At 46.0% G+C, this 13,950-nt stretch overlaps 1 protein-coding gene across 1 annotated transcript in view; it reads right to left on the reverse strand.

The window, feature by feature from the left end:
• Nucleotides 1–841: 841 nt before the first annotated feature.
• Nucleotides 842–13,950, reverse strand: part of ACADVL (acyl-CoA dehydrogenase very long chain) — a 35,003-nt gene continuing 21,894 nt past the window's right edge. The window contains exons 14-20 of the mRNA XM_083472639.1: nucleotides 12,663–12,764; nucleotides 10,782–10,879; nucleotides 8,365–8,437; nucleotides 6,798–6,870; nucleotides 4,044–4,116; nucleotides 3,521–3,596; nucleotides 842–2,803 (exon numbers count right to left, since the gene is read on the reverse strand). Coding sequence (XP_083328765.1) covers nucleotides 2,666–2,803; nucleotides 3,521–3,596; nucleotides 4,044–4,116; nucleotides 6,798–6,870; nucleotides 8,365–8,437; nucleotides 10,782–10,879; nucleotides 12,663–12,764 — 633 coding nt within the window. The 3' untranslated portion in view covers nucleotides 842–2,665. The remainder of the gene's footprint in view (nucleotides 2,804–3,520; nucleotides 3,597–4,043; nucleotides 4,117–6,797; nucleotides 6,871–8,364; nucleotides 8,438–10,781; nucleotides 10,880–12,662; nucleotides 12,765–13,950) is intronic.

Consider the following 13,950-nt stretch of genomic DNA (forward strand, 5'->3'; position numbering starts at 1 on the left):
CTCCATATTGTCCACACTGACTAGCAGAGGCTCCCCTGGATTTCAGCCCTAACTGGAAACACCATTTGGGACTGAACCTGCGACCTTCCGGCAATCCGTCCTGCAAAGGGGATGTTCCACCACGGAGTAACTCTGCCACCAGCCTGCTCCATACCCCTTATAAGAGGCGGCTTAGGGTTGCTAATCAACAAACCCGCAGTGCCAAAATGGGCAGCGGAATGACCAGCTCTCTCTCAGCCCAGACTAAGAGCGGTGAAATAGCGCGGCCACCCTGCATTAGCTGATCACCCTTGGGCAGGATTTCTCCCTGCACCTTTTAGCCTAAGAGGAAGTGTGTGCGTAACCGTGCACAAAACAGGAACTGGAAAACGGATTAAAGATTTATAGCCCTAGAATGGAGCAACCACCCTTCCCCTCAAGCCAGCACCCTGAATACGTTCCACGGGAAAGGGGCGCATTCACCAAAAGGAATAAAAACAAATGACAGGACGGCCCTCTTACCTTGCCTTTTCACTGGCATCTCGGAGGCAGTTTGTACATGTACAACCTTAATCTCCTAATCTCTCTCCCAAACAGCTGCCAGCTTAAAAGATTTGCAGGACAGATTGCAAACTCTACCCCCTCCCCAAGGGCATTCTGGGAGATGTAGTATTGGTCAGGCCCCTTTTGAAGCCTGCAGCCTGACACATCGGGCGAAAGTTTCACGAAAGGCTTGAGATCCAGCAAAATACTCAGGCTCTGGAATTGTTTTCAAAAGGGAGGTTGTTTTAAAAATGTCACAGCCGAGAGTTCCTTTTAGGAATGTTTGTAACGTGACAAGTTACATCAAGCATACACCAGGTCAGTTTCACATGTTTAATAACACTGTTCATAAAACACTTACAATCAGATGGCATCCATAAGTGGGAATGTTGACAACAATCATTAGTACAGCAGATCCAAAAGGGGGAAAAGTTGCTTGGGATGGCCCACTCCCCCAACATTGCATTTCAACTGTGACAACTTTCCCCCCTTTAAATGACATGGGCAACATCAGACTTAAATTCCAAGACTCTTACTTCCAACGAGTGCCAAACCCCAACCCAATTTTGGCTGAGAAAGAGAGGTAAGAAGTTAACATGAGCGCTGGGAGGCCAAGATGTGTATACTATACAACCAAAAATGCAAGACTTGGCATTCTGGGTGGGATGAGGGCACTTCTGCTACTTATTTTACAATCCTTTCCCTCAATGGCTCAAATCCCTTCCAGGAACGTCACAGAAACTGCCCAGTTGGCAAGACGTGTTTTCCTCTGCCACTATAAACGTCCCCCAGCCCCTTCTCTGTAAAAAGCCTTGCAGACTGGGTACTAAAACCCCATGCTCTGCTCTCTGATGTGCTGCCTTCCTCTAATTTGCTGCGTGTGTGTGTCAGCGACTATTTTTAAATCAACACTTGGAAGATTCAAGACGGATAAAAGGAAATTCTCATTTAACCTAAGTTAAACTGCAGAGTTCGTTCCCACAAGGAGGTAGCGGGTGGCCACAAACTACGATGGCTTTACAGGAGGACGAGACAAACTCCTGGAGGTAAAGGCTCTCAAACGGCTGCTAGCCACAATGGTTTATGTTCTATCTACATGCACGGTTGGAGGCGGTTGCTGGGAGTCACAAAATGGGGCCAGCACTGCTGTTGCATTCAGGCCCTGCCTGCTGGGGCACCTGGCTGGCCACCGTGAGAAAAGGACGTTGGACTAGATGGGACATTGGCCTGATCCAGCAACCAGGCTCTTCTTATGCTTTAACTGCACCGTCGGAGGCAGTATGCTTGGTTGGGAATCACAAGTGGCAAAAGCATGTTTGAATTCAGCTTCTGCTTCTGGGATTCCCACAGGGGAACCTGGTTGGCTGCTGTGAGAACAAGACGCTGGATTAGGTGGGCCTGATCCAGCCGCAGGGCTCTTCCGATGTCAACATGTGCATTACACCGGACAGCTTCTCTGAAAAATCTATCCCACTTCAGCAGCTCTTCAGATTTGTTGATGCAATTTAATAGGTTTTTTTCTCCCGCAGAAAATACAGCAATCAGAGGCAGAGGGCTTTATACACGGCGCTGATTTATAGCTAAACTTTCCAACTCAAGTGGCTCGTGAATTCTGGGACGCCAATGAAATAGGCAAGCAGCTGGATTTAGGAGTCTGGTCCCCTTTTGCAATTCAGAGAATTCTGACCTCAGAATTTATGATAATTGCACTGGGGACGGGAGAAGAGTCTTCGCTAAGGTCACGGTGCGCATGCGTGGAGGGGAAGATCTGCCACACTCTCAAAGGAAGCCAAATACAGAATTCAAATGAAAGCCTCTCCCCACTCCTTCAAAATTCGACCTACTACTTGAGCACAAGAATAGCTGAGATACCTGAATTGCAGTGGGTTGGACTGGATGACCTTCTGGGTACCTTCCAACTCTACAATTCTGAGATCATACTCTAGTCTTCACGTACCCTGCCAAAATGCACAGGAGTCCATTAAGGCATTTATAAAGCAAAGAGGTATATTTCTCTTGGGAGGGGGAATGAGCTACGGGCGGTTGACCCCTCCTTTCTGAATCTGCAGGGTCTAATCGTTACATCTCTTAGGGTGGGGGCAAAGAGGGTGTAGGAGGCAGCTCCAGGAACAGCTGGCACGCCTCAGATGCCCAGAGGGTTGTGAGAAACCACCCCTTCGTTTTCCACCAACGCCTTGGAGATGCCCCGGAGGTTCCTGAAGAAGTGGCGCGTGTTGTCGGAGCGCAGGGAGGTCAGGTTCTGAGTGATGCGGTCGTAGGCCTGAGTGGGGGAAGAGAGAGAGATGGAGCATAAAAATGGTGGAGGTCTCAGCACATAGTACCAAGTCTCCACTCTCTTTGATGCGCCACACACACCTTTGCTTAAAGTAATTATTGTGCCTCGGGGTTTGTTTTTTTCTTCCTCCCTCCGGACCCATTTTCCTTTTGTGCTATGACTTTTAAATTGTAATAATAATAATAATAATAATAATAATAATAATAATAATAATAATTTATTATTTATACCCCACCCATCTGACTGGGTTTCCCCAGCCACTCTGGGCGGCTCCCAACAGAATTAAAAGCACAATAAAACATCAAACATTAAAAACTTCCCTAAACAGGGCTGCCTTCAGGTGTCTTCTAAAAGTCAGATAGTTGTTTATTTCCTTGACATCTGGTGGGAGGGCGTTCCACAGGGCAGGTGCCACTACTGAGAAGGCCCTCTGCCTGGTTCCCTGTAACCTCACTTCTCACAGGGAGGGAGCGAGACAGGCACTGCCTTATAGTTTACATTCATAAGCCACTCAAAGGGTCATCCAAGAGTGGGATTTTTTAAAAAATGCTTCAAATAAATGAGTAATACAATCACAGCCCCAAGAGTGAAGCATGCACCACTGATTTCTGGGCAGAGATCACTTAAAACAGGGAGCCACGTTTGGGTCTAAATAACACAACGGCTGTTCTCATGCAAAGCAAAAACAGGGGAACTCCTTACCTCAATGCACCAGGTGTCGCAAAGCATCTTCTCATGCTGGGCTGTGGGTTCTCCAAGCTCCAGGGACCGGGATGCCCTACCAGAGAAAGACAGAAAAGGCATGAGAATTTGTTTTGGGGAGGGGAGAAAACTGACCCCAGAGCTCCGCAGAAAGAAGCTTTCTTGAAGGCTGAGATTCCTGAGTCGCAGGAGATTGGACTAGATGACCCTTGGGTCCCTTCCAACTCTACCATTCTAAGATTTTAGGACATGGCCTGCCAATGGGATCTGGGGTGGGGGACTTATCCTCGGGGCAACCAGAAGAGGGGAAGGGTCATAGCTCAGTGGGGGAGCATATCTGACTGCATGCAAAAGATTCCAGGTTCGATCCTTCATGGCATTGCCAGTGAGGGCTGGTAGAGACTTCCCACCAGAAACTTGGGAAAGCTGCCGTTTCCAAGTCAAGGTGGACAATAGAAATGAATCAGTGGGTGTGACTCAGTATACAAGGCAACTTGCTATGTTCCTGGAAAATAGGCCTTACCTGGAGAGCACCACAACCATGCCGTACAAATCAATTGCACTGTCAGCGATGCGTTTCAACACGAATTGTTCATCTGGGATTTGTGGGAAGGGGGGAGAAGAGCAGAGAGAGAGAAAAACGATACCAGCAGTTACACCAGGAAGCCAGAGAGGGATGAATGGAGATAAGCACAGCAAAAAAACCCCCAAGAGATCCAAGTTCGCAGGATCCTGTTCCCAATACAGTGGTGCCTCGCAAGACGAAAAGAATCCGTTCTGTGATTCTCTTCGTCTAGCGGTTTTTTTCGTCTTGCGAAGCAAGCCCATTGAAAGATTAGCGAATTAGCGCTATTAGAGGCTTTTAGCTGCTTATCTGCTGATCGGATCAGCTGATAAGTGGCTTAGCGCTATTAGCGGCTTTTAGCTGCTTTTAGCGGCTTATCTGCTGATCGGATCAGCTGATAAGCGGCTTAGCGCTATTAGAGGCTTTTAGCGGCTTTTAGCTGCTTATCTGCTGATCGGATCAGCTGATAAGCGGCTTAGCGCTATTAGCGGCTTTTAGCTGCTTTTAGCGGCTTATCTGCTGATCGGATCAGCTGATAAGCGGCTTAGCGGCTTAGAAAAAGGGGGGTGAAAGGGGAAAAAAACCAGCAGGAACTCACAAGACATTGTCGTCTTGCGAAGCAAGCCCATAGGAGATTTGTTTTGCGAAGCACCTCCAAAACGGAAAACTCTTTCATCTAGCGAGTTTTCCGTCTTGCGAGGCATTCGTCTTGCGGAGCACCACTGTAGTGGGCAGCTGGGTTCTCTTAAGAAGCCACCTCATTCCTGCTGCTCCTGCAAGGAGTCCATGAAACTAACAGCTCCTCTCCAGTTGCTTACCCTCAATATTTGACAAAAATGCTACTGAATACCAGTTTCTGGAAACCTCAGGAGGGGAGCTGGCTCTTGTGCTCAGATCCTGCTTGCAGACATCCAAAAGGCATCTGGTCGGAAGTCCGCAGGCAGGACCTGGGTGCATCTGGGTGACCACTGTGAAAACAGGATGCTGGCCAAAGTGGGCCTTGGGGTCTGATCCAGCCGCTGGGCTCTCTCACCTGGCATCGGTGATCCATACAACGGTCACCTCCAGGCTTGACTACTGTAATTCGCTCTACGCGGGGCTGCCCTTGAAGCTGTCCCAGAAACTCCAGCGGGTGCAGAATGATGCAGCGAGGCTCCTCATGGGGTCTCTGCCATAGGAGCATATTCACCCAGTGCTTTTCCTGCTGCACTGGCTCCCGGTGGAGTACAGGGTCAGGTTCAAGGTGCTGGTTTTGACCTTTAAAGCCCTTCACGGCCTAGGACCCTCGTACCCACGGGACCGCCTCTCCCGGTATGCCCCACGGGGAGCCTCCAGGCCCATAAATAGCAACACCCTGGGCCCTAAGGAAGTCAGATTAGCCTCAACCAGAAGCAGAGCCTTTTCAACACTGGCCCTGGCCTGGTGGAACGCTCTGTTTCATGAGACCAGGGCCCTGTAGGATCTGATTTCTTTCCACAAGGCCTGTAAGACAGAGTTGTTCCGCCTGGCCTTTGGCTTGGAGCCAATTTGATTCCCTCCCTCTCTTTCTTTTTTCTTTTCCTTCCCCTCCTGCGATGAGGCTACATTTTAATATTTTAATGTTTCAATATTTTAATGTTGTATTTTAATTTTGTTTTTAAGTTGTAATCATTCAACTTGTTTTTATTAGTGCTTGTAAGCCGCTCTGAGCCAGGCCTTGGCTGGGGAGGGCGGGGTATAAATTATTATTATTATTATTATTATTATTATTATTATTATTATTATTCTCTAGCCCCCACTGCACCCCTGCAAGTGTAGCTAAAGAATCTGGGATTGTTCATCTCTTTTGTGCTTTAATTTAATGGGATTAAAAATAGCCTTGATTACAGATTTATAGAACCCCTTAGAAAGGTATGAGAACTAGATACTGACAGACAAATTCTTTGCAGGGATTGGGGGGGGGGAATGTTTCCAGTATTCTTAGGGGAAACTCCTTAAAATTACTACACAGGTGGTATTGCACTCCTCTGTAAATGTCAAAAATGTTTTCTTCTGCATCATCTAATTGTTGGAGGGGTTGCAATAGACTTGGCAAACTTTTCATTTGTGGTGGAAACCTCAGTTGGTGCAAGATTTTTGGAATATAACTTTGACCGAAATGATAAATATCACTAAAGAAACAATACTGCATGTTGTCCAAAATTAACATTACTGAATATTTTTGAAGAGACCAATGCAAATATACTGTAAAAAGAACTGATCTTATATATGATCCTGGCAGCATGAACAGTAATTGCAACTCAATGGGAAACTGCCCCAAATCTTACACTGGAAACTTGGCGCTACTCATTCACAGCTATCATAAAGAAAATTATGCGTAATTTTGAGATTTTGACAAGGACTAGAACCTACAGACCCCTTTTATATGGCTTGCCATCCCTTTATGACATATACAGCGGAACCACCATTTCCAAGGCAATCTGGAACTCTGTTTGATGAACTGATAAATGTTGATAGTCTTCACTTGGACTTTGTTATCTTAACTCATGTGCAACTGCATTCATTGTACGTGCCTATTTTACAGTTTTGCTTTTCCACCTTTTCATCTTTGCCCTGTTGTCATCATTGTTCTCTCTGGTTCACATACATTATCAAATGAAGTAATAATTTGAAAAAAACTAACCGAAAGAGCATGGGTGGTGCCATTTTGGCGATTAAAAAACACACACTCACCAATAATCTTTTTGCCGTGTTTCAGAATCTTCTCTTCTACAACAGCACCAAAAAGATCGATCGCCCGTACTGCCTAAAAAGAAGGAAGAGGTTGAGAATATGACAGCCAAAAGCCATGCAGAGGAGGCAACTAAAAGTTTCCCTCTCTCTATCAGACATGCCCCCCCTCACAATTCCAAACACATTTGTCAAAATATAGATAAAATCCACAGGTTTTGTTTTGTTTTTTAAATAAGAATACATGTCTGAATATGACTAACTCTCTCCAGTTTAGTGCTTTGTTTATTTAGCAAGATAAAATTGCGGGAACCTTTCGGAAAAAGTGTATTTCTGAGGTTTGATGGCTCATAACACCACTTTTTTTTTTAATAATACCATAAAATTATCTTCATCCGAATGTAGCCAATGAACTTGAGTGTTTAGAGAGCCAATCAGGTGTTATGAGCCATCAAACCTTGGAAACAAACTTTTTCCAGAAGGCTTCCACAATTCTGGCTGCTAGTGTATACTGCTGGGGGGGAAATCTCTATGCAGTTTATAAAGTACAGTATTCATCAAAATTAGCTGCGTAAGCAAGGCAAAAAGGGAGAGAGGGGTAAATTTGCATTTTGTTACACTGGTTTTGCCAATGTTCCTTCAGAACCTGTTTCAACATGCTTGCAACTTGCTCTCTAGTATTCATCCTCAAAAATCAATGTAAACCCTCGCCCCACCCAAAAAAACCCATGTCATTTGGAAAGTGGAATGTAAATCTGTGCAATAAAAAAAAATACAAAATAAACCCTGCTTGGCTCTTCAAAAGGCAAGTGGAGAGCTAGTGTGGCGTAGGGTGCCAGGCTAGGACCTGGGTAAGATCAGGGTTCGAATCTGTGTCCAGTTCTGGGCACCTGTGTCCAGTTCTGGGCACCACAGTTCAAGAAGGACACTGACCAACTGGAACGTGTCCAGAGGAGGGCAACCAAAATGGTCAAAGGCTTGGAAACGATGCCTTATGAGGAACGGCTAAGGAAGCTGGGCATGTTTAGCCTGGAGAAGAGGAGGTTAAGGAGTGATATGATAGCCATGTTCAAATATATAAAAGGATGTCACATAGAGGAGGGAGAAAGGTTGTTTTCTGCTGCTCCAGAGAAGCGGACACGGAGCAATGGATCCAAACTACAAGAAAGAAGATTCCACCTAAACATTAGGAAGAACTTCCTGACAGTAAGAGCTGTTTGACAGTGGAATTTGCTGCCAAGGAGTGTGGTGGAGTCTCCTCCTTTGGAGGTCTTTAAGCAGAGGCTTGACAACCATATGTCAGGAGTGCTCTGATGGTGTTTCCTGCTTGGCAGGGGGTTGGACTCGATGAATCCCTGCTCAGCCGCGAACCTCACAGGTTAACCTTAGGGGCCCAAGTCACTGCCTCTCTCAGCCTAACCTACATCACAGGGTTGCTGTGGGGTTCAAAGTGAGGAGGAGGAGAACTGCCCTGAGCAAAGTGGAGGACGAAAAGTTGGGATAACGATGCAATCGATCAAAGAGCAGAGGATCCCAAAAGATCAGCTGGGTTTGAAAGGCCACCACTTACCCGCTCACCGCTTGAGTCCAGACTTGGGTGCACTACGGACTTCAAGGTTATCCCCGTTCCTAAACCGGCTTTCCTGGAAGGGGCAGGAGGAAGACAAAGAGGGCATGATTCTTAGGGCAAGAGAAGGTACAGAAAACAGGAGAGCCCTTAAAATAAAATGCTTTCAGAACAGTGCCTATCAGGAAGGGGGAACAGAGACACACAATGAGAGAATGACTCAAACCAGGACTCCAGACAGGCTTACAAAAATCATGAATGATGTGGAAAGACAGACAGAGAGAGAGAAATGGTTCTCTTTCCTCCATCTACTGAAAACTCAAGGTTGGTTCGGCAGAAGGTAGCCGGCGTTTATAAGGACGACAAAAGGGCGGTTGGAGTTTATTTGTTTCGGTCATGCAACACGTGACTAACTTATGGAACTCACTGCCACAAGGCGGAAGGGGCAGCTGCCACCTGTCCAGATTGCTTTGAGAGAAAATGAAGAAAAAAGAGAGGAGAGCATTAAAACAGATTCACTGGACGAGGAGAGGAGGAGGAGAAGGTGATGAAAGCTGAATGTGGGGCTTTCCATATTCAGAGGCAACGTAACTTCCAGTGCCCAGATAGCCAAGGCCTGAAGAATCATGGAGTTGGAAGGTCCCAAGGAGTCATCTAGTTTAACCCCCTGAAAAGCAGGAATCACAGCTAAATGGGGGGGAGGAACCATTTTATGGCCACATCTCCTCATAGGCATCCTCCGGGGTGGCAGGGGAAGAGAGAGATAAATGGTCAAATTAGGTCACATTACTTCATTTCATTTACTTAAACAGCCCTGGGTCAGGTCTGCTAAAAATCCCATTTGTTATATAAATTGGGGGCAAGGCATTGCCATGGAAACGGGATAGCAGGAGAAAGGTGATAGCCAGTCTGACAAAAGGGGGCGGGCGGGCCTTTCTTCCCCACTGTCCCCTGGCTGGAGGGGATGTCACTCGAGGTGTCTGCATGTGTGAAAGAGAACAACTGACTTGACAGCTTTTGCAGTCAGAGGGGGGGGGGGAGCTAACAGCATTTGGTGGTGGGGGGGCTGGTCACGTCCCCCAGAATCTGGTGGGAAGGCAGCAAACTTGGACACCTTAGTTAAGAGTTGCAGCTACTCTGCCTATTCTCCCCTGGATACAGTTGTAATTAAAACTGTATGCCACAAAGAATCTGCAGCTATTGTTGTCGTTTATTTAATAAAATTTACAGTGGTACCTCGGGTTAAGTACTTAATTCGTTCCGGAGATCCGTACTTAACCTGAAACTGTTCTTAACCTGAAGCACCACTTTAGCTAATGGGGCCTCCTGCTGCTGCCGCGCCGCTGGAGCCCGATTTCTGTTCTCATCCTGAAGCAAAGTTCTTAACCTGAAGCACTATTTCTGGGTTAGCGGAGTCTGTAACCTGAAGCGTATGTAACCCGAGGTACCACTGTATACCCCGCCTGACAGGAAAAGGCCCTCAAAAAGCTCTTACAAAAAAGGAATTTTAAAAATCAAGGGAGAAAAATTAACAAGAAGGGGTCGATATTGGGGGAAAGGCACTCACTTAAGTACTTGGGTCCCAAGCCATTTACGGCTTTAGAAGCTAGCATTTCCACCTTGAACTGGGCTTGCCAGCTGACTGGCACCCAGCCCTGTGCTTTGAAAAAATGGCGGTCCATGGTCCCAAAATGTTGTCCCTTAGCAGCCCCATTCTGAGCTAGCCACAGTCCATCTCCAAGGGCAGCCCCACGTAGAGTGCATTGGAGTAGACCAAATGGTAGATCACTAGCCTCCAGTGGCCTCGTTCAAAGGAAACCACCCCAGGGTGCACTGCTGGAACCCCGAAACGTATTCCCGCTCAGGGATGGGGATATGAACAACAATTGCATGGCTTTAATTCTGTCATATGCTCAACCCTATCCCATAGCTGTCAAGCGTCCCTTATTTGGCGGGACAGTCCCTTATCCCAGTGCCATGTCCCGCTGCTGTCCCTTATTGATGATGTCCCTTAAATTTCCCGGGTTTCAAAGGAAGCAGCTCCTCTCCCTCCCTCCCTGCCGGCCAGGGAGGAGGGAGGCTCCAGCTGTGTTGCTTGGCTGCGTTGCTCACCCAATAAGGAGTCTGAGAACGACTGGGGGGTGGAGCTTGCATGCCATGTGCCAATCAAATCGGCCGCCTTGCCTGGGGACTCGCCTTTGCTCAGCGCTTCCCAGCGGAGAGGTGACGGTGGTTTTCCTTGCTGCATCCCCTTTGCCGGGTTGCTGCGCTGTGGGAACCAACGCTTGAGGCTTCGCTTGGTTGCTGGTTGACTAAAATCCCTTATTTTGGCTGCTGATCCCTTATTTTCGAGGCTGCTGGTCCCTTATTTTCAAATCTGTAAGCTGACAGCTATGCCCTAGCCTTTGGGAGATCCGTACCTGCGGACTCGCTTTCCAACCTCGCTGACGATGAGCCCAGCGTTTCCAAGAGGATTCTTGATGGCACGCTGCAACCCGCGGAGCTCGTTCCCGGCGTTCTGGGGTAGGGACAGAGGAGAGGAGAGGTCAGCAAAAGGGAGTGGTTATATTGAAAAGTCAGGTGGATTCCGAATTGAAGAAAATGTTCCAACTAACATTTGTAAAAAACCTGAAGCATTTTTGTTGGGATTGTAGGAAAAGACCTGCCCAGGAAATCGAAGAACATATTTATGTATGCGACAATGGCGGCAAGAGTCTTAATAGCACAAGGATGGAAGAATGAAGAAATCCCGACAAAAGAACGGTGGCAAGAGAAATTGATGGGACTAGGCGGAATTGGCGAAATTGACATACAAACTGCGTGATAAGGACAACTGAATGGGAACCTTTTACAAAGTACTTAAAGAAATGAACTGGACTCCTTTGCAGGTTTTGAATAAACATACACAAATTTATTATGGATTATATAAAGACAGATAATTTAAGGACCTTTACAATTTTATAATATGCAGAGAATAACATGGGCTGAAAAACCAGAGAGAGGAGCTAAGGGAAATCCGAGTGGGGGGTGGGTTTTCTTTTCTTTTTTCCTTTTTTCTCGGGGGGGGGGGAATGGGGGTGAATCAGGATGATATGTTTTTGATAGATTGTTATGCTGAAATATTAATTTAAAAAAAATTAATTTGAAAGGCAAAATTAACCTGCGGAACTTACAGCCACAGGATGTGGCTTCCAAAGATGATTAAGCCACACTCACGGACGGAGATGTCTGTGAACAGCTATTAGTCACAGCTTAAACACTAGCCAACGGGGAGCTGCAAGGTTGTATCGTAAGAAATCCACTTTAGCCATTGGGAACACTGCTTTTACTGCTTTGGATATTAATTTCTGTAAGATGCTGTTTATTTTATAAAGGAGAGTGTGGTCTCTCTCTCTCTCTATATATATATATTAAAAAAAATCAACCAAACAAGCAGAGAGAGAACAGCTGCCCTCACGCCCTTCCTGTGGGTCTGTCTCCCTGAGGCATCAGGCTGGCTCCTCTGCAAAGACGGACACTGGAATAGGTGGGCCTTATTATTATTCTTCTTATTAAGAAGAAACTCAATACAAAAAGTTAATAAAGATTGGATAATTTCTAAAGAAATAACCTCCTGGCAGACGTAGAATGAATCATGGAAAAAAAGAAAGTATATAAGAAGATCAGTTGGAAGAAATGGAAACTAAAATAATGATAATGAAATGCGTATAGTTTAACAAAATGTAAAATAGCACAATGAAAAGAATCAGACGTTAGTGTCAAGGGTGTGTTTGGTGTGCTTATGTTGTAATATGTGTAGTGTGTACTGGATGTGTTGTATGTACTAAGTTAAATGTTATTAATACAGTCATACCTCGGGCTACAGAGGTATGCATTTTTTCAGACGAGCCGAAACCTGGAAGTGCCGGAACGGATGGTGGTCATGCAAATCGCGCTTTGCACATGTACAGAAGCGCCAAATCGCAACCCGCACATGCGCAGACGCACCACTGCAGGTTGTGAACACTGCGGGTTGCAAACGTGCCACCCGCACGGATCACGTTCGCAACCCGAGTGTCCACTGTAATGTGCAAAAAACTGATCTTAATTGATGTATAATAAAAGTTTATTTAAAAACAATTTTTTTTAAAGGAATAGATGGGCCTTAGGCCTGATCCAACAGAGCTCTTCCAATGTTCTCATCAATGGCTGAAAGCCACGGGGGCAAGACAGAAGCTCCCCCTCCCGCCTTAAAAAACACTGCGCTCTTTCCTCCTCCTCCCCAGATTCTGAACCACAGACACACATTCCCAACAACCCACCTGAAATCCATTGAGCGCGACAAACAGCCGCAGGATGTCATTGGTTCCCTCAAAGATCCGGAAAACTCTCAAGTCACGCAGCACACGTTCCACTCCGGCATCCTGCAGCAGAGCGAGAAGAGAAGGAGAGGAGGGTCAAGGTGGACAGATTCAGGATTCTCCCAGCGGTTCTGACCTTAACATGGGGGGCTTTCAATCCAAGGGTGTGGATGGCCCAGAGTCCTGGGCAAGGCAAGTTCAAAATCAAGAGCCTGAGCATGAACAGGACAGATTCAGGACGAGATGAAGGAAAGAGAGCTCCTCCACGCAGTGCATAAACTCTGGAACTCCCTGCCACAAGATGGCCACCAACCTAGAGGATGGAGGAGAGGGTTGTATACGTTTTGCCTCCACATTCAAAAGCAGCCATGCTTCTGAATCCTAGTAATCATACCCAGCCTTTGTCCATCTCCTATTTGGGGGCAGGAGGTTGCTTTTGGCTTAAGAGTCGCAAGGCCAGGTTTCATTCATTTCAGAAAGGAAAATCTGGGGCTGAGCCACAAAGGCCAAGTTTTGGAAGGATTTCAGTCCTGGCAACCCGGACTGCTGGTTTTCCAAGTCTTGGGAAATTGCTTTGCTTGTGGAAAACACACACACACAGAGAAACAAATTCAAGGTGTCCCAGAGCACTCGAGATTAGTTTCCTCACCACTTGGTTTAATTTTATTTCAGGTATAAACACAGGTCTGGAATGTCGGGTCCTGTGGGTTCATGCAAATATCTGGATTTAGCGTCGCTTAGAATTATCTTTTGTCTCCTTTTTGAAATAATTTGTAGTTGAAATTACAACCCAACCTCTCTTTCCTTTGCCCATTCCTTGATTTCTTATCAATTCAGTAAATTACAAAGCCGTGTTTTCATTTCTTCTCTTTGTATTTTTCTGCCTGTTGTTATTTTATTTATTTCATAAATTTATACAGGGCTTGATTGTCTAAAAATAAATAAATAAACAACCTCACAGCAGTACACAAAGAGAATAAAACAAAAAGTAGCAGTAAAAACTCTACCTTAAAAGCACTCAGAAGATTAAATCAGCAATAAAATGAAAGATTAAAACATACACCCATGTTCTACGTGTCTTGGCAGGCTTGTCCAAAGAAAAATGTTTTTAGCAGGCGATGAAAAGAGAACAGGGAAAAGAGCCTGCCTGATGTCAACAGACAGAGAGTTCCTGTGCGTAGGTGCTGCCACGCTAAAAAAATGATTGTTTTTTATGAATGAGGAAAGGGTATTATTTTGGCACCTGGAA

This window comes from Podarcis liolepis, assembly GCF_965112155.1.
Source record: "Podarcis liolepis genome assembly, chromosome: 13".
NCBI classification, from domain to species: Eukaryota; Metazoa; Chordata; class Lepidosauria; order Squamata; family Lacertidae; genus Podarcis; species Podarcis liolepis.